Genomic DNA, 11,886 nt, shown 5'->3' with positions numbered 1-11,886 from the left:
GAGGGTAGGCCTTCATCTCTTTCTCTCACGTAAGTTCATTTGGACAGCTGGTTGTCCACATGTTTTCTGATCTCTGGATATCATATCCATTTCCCCTCACATCGCTCCGGGCAACAACCTGACTCCCATTATTCCTGTTTTTGCTAGGCCTTTAGGTAGCTCTAGCAGGGAGAATCGGTGTAGTGCTGAGCTCACTGATTAAAGTAGCTGCCCATTATTCTGTTAAGTGCTTAGATTATGTTGAGTGTTCTTGTCTGAAATAGTGGTGGAACATTTAAGGTTTTTGATATCAGAAGCGTGAGTAAATACTCCAAACAGGGCGTGCTGTAAAGTTGTTGAAATTAGGCTGCCTTCACAAGGACATGTAGGTTTTATTAATTTACCAATGATTTAAAAGACAGTATATTACAAAAGACCAATTCACTGTAATGTGCAATAAATGTAGTCTGTTCTCCAAACACCTCTGAAGTAATTCATCCTTCTATTTCTTTAGCATTTAGCATCAGTGTATCTCACATCTGTTAAACTTGTTGCATTCATATTTGTAGAAATGTGTTGCCTGTAAAGGATGTAGTAGCTTATATTCCTTTGGTAAATATAAAACATATAATTTGACCTAGAGGCTACACCACATAGCGGGATTTCTCAGTTTAGTCAGATACCTTAAACCTCAAGTCGGATTTGTCCTATAGGAAAAGGGCTATGGGGCATTTCTCAGTCCTCAACTCTGGGCTGAATTTTAAGCAACATTAGATAACATCGGGTGATTTTGCTTCACGTTTACAGCACTGTCCTGAAATTAAGGGGCGGGTGGTTTCCTACCCTCCTCCAAAAGTTCCATAGTGCAGATTCTGCAGTGCTGAGTCAACAGTAGCAAAGCTAGAGGCTCTATTCTTGCTATTACAGATCAGTGGAGCATCACAATGCTGTGATGTTTTAAGTAATAAACAATAAACACTGAAATAGTGCCTTAGGATTTGTGTGTGTGTGTATGTAAATATAAACATATATGAGTATTTATGAGCATATCTATGAGTGTTTAGTATATTTAGTTAGTCCACATTTCATTGAAAAAATAATTTCCTCACAAAAAATTATGGTTTGATAATATTCACATTAACCTGCGCCCAATGATTCTGGGTAGGCTCCGGACCCACCGCGACCCTAAAAACTGGCTAACAGTTACAGACAATGAATGAATGGATATTCACAATATGCAAAGAGTGAGTAAGTGCGTGTAGCAGAGCAGAGCAGAACACAGCAGCGCTGTTCCTAGGCTCAAATTTAAGCAAGGCACATTCCCTCTGGACATTCCACAAATTTGGACTTAAGTTATCCGGCTCACTGATAAATCCTGCTGTGTGTAAAAGCCCCAGGTTAATCGACCTCAGTTTCAGTTCAACCTCAAGAAATCTGGGCGCATCTTCAGTCCCGCCTCAGTCAAGAATGCGTAGCCCCTGGTTACAAACTTTGGACCAATCACGGCGCGCTGAAGAAAACTTTCAACCAATCAGGGCGCTCTTTCCTTCTCACTACTGGAGCAACATGGAAGCTCGAGCTGCGTCGGTGTTCTGAGGGACGGTTAGCGGAGGCTCGCCTCGGTCCTACCTTCAGTGAACCGCTAAAATACCGCATCCTCTCACTTCGTTTCAACACTCTACTTCTTCCGAGGGTTTGGCGTTAGAGTAATGACCATGCTGGGCATGTACGTGCCCGACAGGTTCTCTCTGAAATCCTCCAGAGTGGAAGACGGAGTGGGGCTGTACACGGCCAGGAGAGTCAAGAAGGTTTGTTCACTTTTTAGAGAGAGAGAGAGAGAGGGGAAAACATCTACAACAAACTGCAGCCACTAACATGCGGCGCCCTTAAACATCTCAGAGGAACTAAAGACGTGTTTTCCGTGCATGTATAAGTTTAATTTCGGCTTTCTTTGGCCCCTTACTCCGAGTTAACTGCGTTTTTCTCCATGAACGGTGAGCGGTGACGTGAAGTGCCACGTATGTGTCTCGCTGAGAGTAACTGACCGACATAAATTCCTTTCGTTGTTTCATGCGCTAGTTTAAAGGTAGCCTTTTCCTTCCAGGTCCTCCACTTCTGTGACTTCGACCACCATTTACTGTAAAGTTAAACCCTGTATGTGCACAAATCTCTCCTGTACCGGATGATGAATCATAAACCTACACACAGTACAAGAGAATAAACATTATAACAGACTGGTCTGATTTTATTCAAAGAAAGAGGCCACTATTGTTTTCAAGTACTCACATTTACAACAATGCAGTCCTCCTAGGGTTTGTAACTGGTGTAAATCTAGTTCATTAACTTCATAAACATACATTAATAAGCATTCATAACACGTAAACAGCCTTGTTCAACTTTGTAGTCACACATTTTGAGGATGAAAACAACAACAATGACTAGTGTACTAACTGACACTGGCCAAAACCAAAGATGTTCACCACTAAGCCCGTTTGTTTCTTTTTCTTCTGCCTCAGATTTTCCATTCCACTTCAAAGAGTGAAACTGTTACTGTTACATTACAATAGATATAAAGTGAAATCTGACAAAGGAGCTGATATATTCAAGCTGTGCTTCTCTACTAGCACACCCTCTCAGAATTTGTCTTGCACTGAAATAACAAGAATTACAATTGTGTGTTTGAAATAATACAAGCATTATAACGCAAAACAACACTCAAGCATGCAAGTCTAAGTCTGTCACACCATCTGTGTCTTCTGTTTCAGGGTGAGAAGTTTGGTCCATTTGCAGGGGAGAAGAGAATGCCCAGTGACCTGGATGAGAGCATGGACCCTAGGCTCATGTGGGAGGTGAGTGGACCTAAAAGGTCAGGCAAATCTAGAGTGTCAACTCATGGTTGTCAATGTCTTGAAATAGGATAAATTCACAGTTATCCACTTAGAACATATCTGCACATTAATAATTTAATAATTAACATGAATAATATTAGAGATAACAGCACTTTATACTGTTTTGAATTTTAGTTTTATAGTTATACTAATTGTTTAATACAGAACAGGAATATTATTGGCATTTTATCTAACATTTGAACTGCTAAGTATTTTATCAGTTATTTATCAGTAATTTCCAGATTCCATTTTCAAGGTCCTGTTTTAAACCAATATTTTCAGACCAGAAAAGCATAAAAGCATAGCTAAAATGTAGAGATTTGAAATTGGTTTTGCACTCCTGAAGTATGCCAGCACAATACTGGGTTGCAGAGATGCTTGACTTGGCTTTTCTAGATGGTGGTTAATCAGACCAGGCATGTAGACCAGGTTCTTTAAGCTATGCTTTTTTGGCCTCCACCGTTTCTGTAATAATGGCTCTGCTTGCCAAAGAGCATCATGGGCACATAGCACACAACCCCTCTGCCCTGTGCACGCTCCCTCTAAGATGGCATCTGATATTCGCCCCACGAGTTTTTATTTTCAGCTACGTGACGGTTTAATTAAAGCCTATATCATACCAGGCTTAGCCACATTACACAGTGATTTATACATCTGCCTATCTGAATGACACCCCAATGCACTATGTACAGTAGGTTTAAATCTTAAATTACAGTGCTGTGTGTGATTACTCTGATATATTGCCATGGCATGTAATCTTTTACTGTACTTCACTTTCATGTGCTGGATGGTTTCACTGCAGCTGTGCAATTAAGATAGACCATCATTTCATAGTTTGTGAGAGTGAGGCATCGTTAGCCGTCATTTCACTCCATTAAAGCTGGGATAGTCATGCAAAATAATAATTTGTATCCAAAAACAGAAGCTGGAAGATAATTTCTTTGCTTCTTAGAAGCAGTTGCTGACTGATACGTTGCATATTGTTAAATCTCGGAGTGTAGCTGTATTCTATTGTACATGGGTTGCTATGGATGCAGTGATAACACACAAACATGAAAGTCTGGGTCAAAAAACTTTTTTTTCTTTCCCCATTTTTAAAGAATGAAGTGTTGGCAGAAGGTTGTATTGAGGTGGATAAGTAAGAATGTTTAGTATAAATACAGTTTTTATGGGAAAGGCTTCCACTATATGTGTGGCTTTTTGAACGCACAATGTAGTTTGATAAATTATTTTGATCAAAATAAAGAAGGACAATCTTACACTGTTGAATAGGTGTTGGAATGTGTTTTTAATATTGCAGCGTAGAACAATTGTAGTACTTTGTCAAACAACAGATGACATGTCTGCTTTGCTTCACTTTGTAATAATTAAATGTTTACACTCTTAACCATGGATTGCATGACTGAGCCAAACTAATGTACAAAGCATAATATGTCAGAAGATTTGCAAGTTTTTGACAGCAATTCTGCTGATTTTTGGCTTTTAGACATATATACATTTTCATCACACTTTCATACATGTTCATATGGACCTACTTGTTTTGTACATCCAGTCCAAACTACTTTTTGAATAAGGCCTTGTACAGCAAATCAAAACACACATCGTTTACAGATATCTGACACAGGAACAGAAACAGCCTGTTTATTTCTTGGGATAGGGATAGAGAGGTCAGGTATATCTGTTATGAAATAGGTCAAAATGACCTACATTTGGACCTCAGGGGGGAAAAAATTACAAATGTGTATGTAGAATACCTCCCCTATAAAAATAAAATACTAGGTACATGTTATTTATTTTTATAATGTTCTGCCTGCCTAAGCTGTAATAAGCATTTGTCTGTCTGTGTGCTGCAGGTTCGTGGAAACAGAGGTGACGTGCTGTACATACTAGACGCCAGCAACCCACGGCACGCAAACTGGCTCCGCTTCGTGCACCAGGCCCCATCTCAGGAGCAGAAGAACCTGGCTGCAATTCAGGTATGAGAGTTGAGATGAGCAGGGCTAAAAGACAGTAGCTCCCCAACAACTTATCCCAATGAAAACCTTATCTCTACTGAAAACACAGAGCCAGACAGATCCTTCTGATACAGAACAGGGCCCATATTTATCAATAGTCACAAAGAGCACTGATCTAGGATCAAGTTCTGTTGCTGTCTGTCAGTGTTCATTACAGAATAGATACTAGAGACTGACCCGGAGTCAGTTTTCTTTTACTCTGAAAAGGAAGTATGAAGAACTTTAGACTTGTAAGACTTTGACAATGGGAAAGAACCATGGTTAAATAAGAATGGTGGAAAAGATAGCATACAACATTCACCTGAGCTGTGTGCAGTTGAACAGAAGATTTGTGTAATTCTAGTTTTACAGTGAACACACCACAGAGGACCTCATAAAAATATAATTATTGCAGTGGTGGTAATGTCTAGTCAAATAGACTAAATAAATTTACTCTGGCTCCCACTGCTAATCTTAAAGGCGACATTCACGATTTGAATCAAAAAACACTTTTTATAAAATTTTGAGGATGTTCCCTGACTATTTGCTGCTCTCCAGTCTGTTTGCGTGCTTGAAACAGATCTAATGTTTTTATGAAGCCCCAGAATCTCTAAATGGGTTCAGTATGCTAGGCTTAGACTCCTATTTGGTCATGCCATTGTAAGACTAATGTTATCATCAGGGTGTGGGAATATTACTTGACTGATTTGTATAATGTGATGTATAACAGTTTTTGTTTTAGTACTAATTTATACAATGTGCCCTTTAGCAGCAGAATCTGACAAGCTGCTGGAGAGTCTGAATTTAAAGATTTAAAAGAATTGGTGTTAGTCATGTTTAGATTGTTTTTAATGCGTTTATATTTGAACTATAATTTTAAAATGTTTTTAATCATTATCAGAGAGATGGAAAAAGAAAGCACTTTTTAAAGCCCTTGTCTAAGATTAGGAAGGAACATTCAGAGACGTTCCTGAGGAAAAGAAACAGCGCAACAGAGCAAAGAGAGCTGGAAAGGGAGTGTGTTTGTTATGTCTGCTGTAGCGGTGTGTTGATGTGCCCTACTCTGTGTGTGTGACGGGACGGCTTTGAAGGGGTGTGTGTGTGTGATAAGAAGGTGTAATGAGACCTGGACCAAGATAAGAGGAGAGAAACGTATTCAAACATACACACATATACCTTTCATCTCTCTCTCTTACTCCTTTTCTCTTTCTCTCTTTCTTCTGTCTTTCACTGTCTCATATTTTACTGTCTCTTCTTTCTCATTTTGCCTTAATAATGAAGGAACGACCATTTTTAAAGATCAATTTGAAATAAAGATTAAAAAAATAATTTGAAATCAGTAAAAAGCTTTTAGGCCAAGGATTTGAATTTGATTTGAAGGGTCATGGTACTATATACATTTAGTGTAATGTGCTGTACAATAGTATGAGTTGTATAATAATAATTTATGATATGTGATATATAAATATAAATTTGATATATTTCATATTTCCTAATTTAAATAGTGGGTATTTTAGTCTGGCGATTGATGAGATGCTAAAAATGCTTTAGAGCTGATCAAGGGTCTTCTCTGGATAACTATTTCAGTTTTAAAACAATTTGGTAACATGGACCAGTTCTACCATTAACATTACAGTGCTGACAGAAAGAATAAAGGAAGATGAGTGATAAGTGATGTCAGTTTGACCTTTCCAGAGACGGAGATCTGATAATGGCAAATTTAGGATTTCCCAGAGCTTGACCTCTGACCTTAATCAAGAGAAACGGATGTTCATTCAGTGTGTGTGTGTTTCATTAGCTGCTTCATCTTGTCTGCACAGCATCACTTTGAAATGTTGAAGCACAGACCTAGAAACAGATGGGTTTTATATTCATTATAATTATATTCTCATTTCAGCCTTTGATTGGATGTGTGTTTGGTTATCTTCATTTATGTCTTCATTTTCTAGAGTGAGCACTGTGGTTAGTGTTAGGAAAGGTTCCCCTCAAAACTCTTTGTATTTACTTCAGTTATATACTACGCAAATGCAATGTGAAAAGTTTACTGAACTGCTACATATTTTATTTGCTTTCACTTGCCAAACTTATCAAAACCCATTAAGTATTTCAAGACCAGTAATTTGAAGTGCAGTTTCTGTCTCAATCATGTTAAGACATTTGATTTTTTTTTCTTTCCACCAAGTTCTATAACACAGCCCAGTGGATGGATCTGTTAGATAAAATATGCGTGCTTGTTTTTTGATAGGATGGGGAGAACATCTTTTATCTAGCTGTGGATGACATAGAGACAGATACGGAACTCCTGATTGGTTATCTGGATAGTGACATGGAGGAGGAAGAAGAGGATGAGGAAGAGGATGAGATTATCAAAGATGAAGATGAGAACAGCAAAGAGGCAAAGATCCTCAGCGCAGAACCAGGTTGGTGTGTGTACCCTTCAGAAAGGGTGGTTTTAGAGCCTGTCGGCCCACAGTCCTGAGGGAGCGGCAGCAGGAAGCAAAGCCCAAAGGCTTTCTTTTTTGTTCTGAACTGCAGTTATTATTTCCCTTATTACAAATCTGATCAGCTCATTTTATTTAAAGTACACACATAACTGACTCGGTTGTCTTATTACATAGTTTCTGGGCTAAAAAAAGCATTCCAGACATTCAGAAATATGCAGATGCATCTAAAGGGGGATTTTTTTTTCATATTGTGTCCCCTTTAAGTGTTTTATGAAATTTCACCACAACTGATTTAAATGTTTTATATTATTATCTCCATTCGGGACGTTGTGTGTATGATAGATGTGATATATTGGTGCATTATTTGGAACATGCAGCCACTCTTGCTCTCACTGGACATTGCATTCAGTGTGCAAAGCGGACAGGTAATTTCTTGCTATTAATTTGTATCAATACAGAAGTTTAAATTTAATATGGAGGTGTTTTCTTGTTCAAAATGATTGTAACACAAAATGCATAAAATGTGTGAACGTCTGGCTTTGTATAATGAAACAAATGCAGCAACAGCACTCACATCTGTTGAAGAGCAGATTAAGCAGCAGAAGTAACCCTTTTTTTATGCCAGCCTTAAAAGGTCTGTTATTTAATCAGTTAAAAGCCCTGCTTAAGGCATACGTAAATTGTGTTTCTGTGTGTGTGGGTGGGTGGGCTTTTGTGGGTATGTGTGTGTGTGTGTCTGTGTGTATGTGTGTGATTGTAGAGGCCGTAATAAAGAAGGAGGATCACCCGTGTCTGCTGTGTGAGAGCAGTTTTCCCAGTGAGGAAGTCCTGGCTGAGCACCTGCAGAGTCTGCACCAGAGAGGCAGTGCAGAGGACAAAGAGTTCAAGTGCCACAATTGTGGCAAAGAGTTCCCTGTCAAACAGGCACTCCAGCGCCAGTGAGTACACACACAAAAACACAAAAACACAGCACTAATCCCAGCTTAGACATTACTTATGTTATTAAAGGCTTTTCAGATTTCTACCATTAAACAGTTTTTTTTGTTCTTTTTTATTCATTTTAAGTTTGGGCACTCTTTATCAAACTCTGTTTTATTTTCTAAATTTAAATAAGAATGCATTTCTCTACAAAGACAAACTTGTAATGCACTACTGCTTTACAAAAATTTTAAACTCTGAAAAGTAAATGTAATGTTTAAAGGTACAGTTTGTTAGGTTTAGTGTCATCTAGTGATGAGGCTGCAGATTGCAATCACCTGAATACCCCCACACCCCTCCCTTTCCAAGCTGCTGCCTCAGAGTAAAAACTTGAAAGACACACTCTGGAGCCAGTTTTTGGTTTGTCTGTCTGGGCTACTGCAGACGCATGGTGGCTCAACATGGTGGCCTCTATTGGAAGAGCACACAACCCCCCTATGTAGATACGTCTCATTCTAAGTTAACAAAAATACAGCTATTCTTAGTTGAAGGTGATAATACACTAATAAAAACAAGGTTTTGTATACTTTATTCAATTTCTGCACACTGCACATTTACATTTGTTGTGTAGGTGATATGGTTCACCTAGAAAATCAACAATACATCTAATCTGACCCTGGGTTTTCAAACTAACTGTGTCTGTGTTTTTTTTTCTAGTGTTCTCCACTGCACTGAGAGCCCAGGTTCAACAGGAGATGCATCTAAAATCCACCAGTGTTCTTTCTGTCACAGCTCATTTTCTTCAGAGTCTAGGTACACATAAGGGTGCACAGAACATTTGAACATTATTAACCGCAATAGCCCAACTGTTCCATCTTTTTAAAGTTAAAGAAAATCTATCTGTACTTTAGACTGTCTTCATTTTGGTAATTTTGATTATCTTTGGGGTGGCACGGTGGTGCAGCAGGTAGTGTCACAGTCACACAGCTCCAGGGACCTGGAGGTTGTGGGTTTGATTCCCGCTCCGGGTGACTGTCTGTGAGGAGTTTGGTGTGTTCTCCCTGTGTCTGCGTGGGTTTCCTCCGGGTGCTCCGGTTTCCTCCCACAGTCCAAAAACACACGTTGGTAGGTGGATTGGTGACTCAAAAGTGTCCGTAGGTGTGAGTGAATGTGTGTGTGTTGCCCTGTGAAGGACTGGCGCCCCCTCCAGGGTGTATTCCTGCCTTGCACCCAGTGATTCCAGGTAGGCTCTGGACCCACCGCGACCCTAAACTGGATAAGCGCTTACAGATAATGAATGAATGAATGATTATTTTTGACCAGCTATCCCTTTGTTTTCTGGTATATGATATGTCGGTCATACAATAATGTATGTGTTTGTTAAAATACATGAATGACTTTGTGCATTTCTTTGGTTTAACGTATTTATGTGTAGCTTTGAGCAGCACAAGGAAGCCTGCAAAGGAGATGCAAGATTCATCTGCAAGGCAGAGAGCTGTGGAAAAAGATTCAAAAGCAAAGATGCCCTGAAAAAACATAAAGGCAATGTTCACACAGGTACAAACTCAGACACAAGAACATATGAACCAATGGCATTTGTGTTCTCATAGCAGTGGTTAGGCCTCCCAAATGACTTCCCCCACTGTGTAATTACACCAGTCTTACGACTGATAATCTAAGTTCTGCCACAGCCATGCTAATCTGTTCATTCCGCTTCTTCAGAGAACTGTTATGCATTGCTTTACTGCGGGCAGTAAATAGAAAAAGCCATCATAGTTCCTGTCTTTTTTCCTTGTTCTAATTCTTTTTTGTTCTCAGAGCTGTCTCTCTCTCTTTCACTCTTCCTCTCCTCCCTTCTTCATTTGTTTAGGTTTACTAGAAGTGTCTTAATAGAATAGCTCAAAGCAGATTATACCAGGTAAAAGCCCTTAAACTGGGAAGGTCTATATGGCACACAGTGAAACATACAGTTCAGTTATAAAATGATATAGTAGTTTTTAAAGATGTTTTAAAGTGCTGTTTAAGGGCGTTTGGGGTGAACCAGTTAACACAAATCTCTTATTAAAACTACATATGTGGTGGCCTTTGGATAATGTGTAGACCACAGAAACGCATTTATGTGTATAAATCTGGTCAGATATTTTATTGGAAAGTTTATGGTTTTAAATGTATTAGCATACATTAATACAGCTCAGTGCATGTGGAAGTAAAATAAATAAGGACCTTGTGGTACTAATGACACACTTTTCCACTTCCTTCTTTTTAACTCAGGAAAAACTGTCAGAAATTGGAGATGGACTGTAAATTGTTTTGGAAATGTTTCTTTTTAACCTTGATTTGTAACTGCTGTGTCTGAGTTTCTGTAATTATTGTTCTTTCAACAAAAATGTACTTGTAAAATGACTGTAAAAACTTAGCTTCCTCAGCTTCCTCAGTACAGTGCTGTTAATTTATTTAAAGTTCTGATACTACATATCACAAGTCAGTCCAAAAAGTAAATCTTTTATTTTTATTGTGAATTATTGTGTAAATACAGCTCTGTTGCACCACACTATAATACATATTTTTAGAATAAACCTTTTATACTGTACATAGACATTTCAGGGATGTATTACATATTGTTGAATGTCATCTAAATGTAGCCATTTTAATCTGAGAGCTGGATGACACTAATATTTGAACAGCATTACATTGTTTTACAAAGCTTATATTAGACACAACATGTCACAGGTTACATACATTTAGGCCAGTCTTAATAACCACAAAAAATGACAGTATTATTATTGGGATACCTATATTAATGAAACAAAAAGCATCATTTTTTCCTCTCCTGTCAGAGGAAATGCAAATAATGAAATAAAAGCTAATTAACATAAACTGACACAAAAACTAGTTATGCTGGGATGTTCTGGTCCAGTGGGAAAAATTACTTGTCACTTCCTTAATTTTATTTGCAAATAACAGCTCATTACTGTAAAATCTAATATACTGAAAAAAAAAATCATTGCTCCAGGATCACAGGAGCCTTGTAAAGTGTTAACCTCTACATTGACGTGTGTGTGTGTGATTCTCTGCAGGTAGTGCACGTAGGAAGCTCATATGCACCATCTGCAATAAGAAATGTTCATCTTCAGTCAACCTGCAGGAGCATCGCAAGGTCAGATTCTTCTCCTCTTCCTTCTGTCCCCATCTATCTCTCTCTTCTACTATTCCCTCTTTCACCTATCTCCACTTCCTTTCCCCACACTCATCTCTTTGCCTCACTCTTCATTTTTCTTTCTACTCACTCCATCAATCTATCTCTTGTGTCTCTCTTGTGTTTTCACGTGAGTCTCCTATTCTTCTCTTTTCTGTCAGGCTTATGATTCTCACTATCTCACATTCCAGCTTTCCAAATATATTTATCCCTCCCAGCATTTCTTTCAGACTTCTACAATCTCTCTCTCTCTGTCTGTCTGGCTCTCTCTCACTCTTTGTTTCTCTCTCTCTATGTCTCTCTCTATCTCTCTTGCTGTCTCTGTCTTTCTCTCCAGGAGGTGAGGTTTATGTTGACGTTGTAACATTTTTCCAGTGGCGCGAGTGTGCGGAGAAAAGGTCGTCTATTGTTTCATGAGCTCATCCCCACGGCCCCTGTGAAATCTAAGAGCCAAAGAGAGCAGACTA

General features: G+C 38.7%; 1 protein-coding gene across 3 annotated transcripts in view; it reads left to right on the top strand.

Annotated features, from left to right (window-relative positions):
- Positions 1 to 1,550: 1,550 nt before the first annotated feature.
- prdm5 (PR domain containing 5) overlaps positions 1,551 to 11,886 on the top strand; it is a 50,376-nt gene continuing 40,040 nt past the window's right edge. For 2 of the 3 annotated variants that reach the window (XM_066671488.1, XM_066671490.1), the window contains exons 1-8: positions 1,551 to 1,787; positions 2,745 to 2,828; positions 4,721 to 4,843; positions 7,107 to 7,281; positions 8,066 to 8,243; positions 8,941 to 9,036; positions 9,659 to 9,780; positions 11,301 to 11,381. In XM_066671488.1, the coding sequence (XP_066527585.1) occupies positions 1,689 to 1,787; positions 2,745 to 2,828; positions 4,721 to 4,843; positions 7,107 to 7,281; positions 8,066 to 8,243; positions 8,941 to 9,036; positions 9,659 to 9,780; positions 11,301 to 11,381 (958 nt within the window). In that variant the 5' untranslated portion in view covers positions 1,551 to 1,688. The remainder of the gene's footprint in view (positions 1,788 to 2,744; positions 2,829 to 4,720; positions 4,844 to 7,106; positions 7,282 to 8,065; positions 8,244 to 8,940; positions 9,037 to 9,658; positions 9,781 to 11,300; positions 11,382 to 11,886) is intronic. The other variant, XM_066671489.1, reaches the window with a different exon arrangement.

The sequence above is a fragment of the Hoplias malabaricus genome, chromosome 5 (genome assembly GCF_029633855.1).
Source record: "Hoplias malabaricus isolate fHopMal1 chromosome 5, fHopMal1.hap1, whole genome shotgun sequence".
In the NCBI taxonomy this organism is placed as follows: Eukaryota; Metazoa; Chordata; class Actinopteri; order Characiformes; family Erythrinidae; genus Hoplias; species Hoplias malabaricus.
Note: the sequence above shows the minus strand (reverse complement) of the source record. Positions and strands in the feature narration are given on the sequence as shown.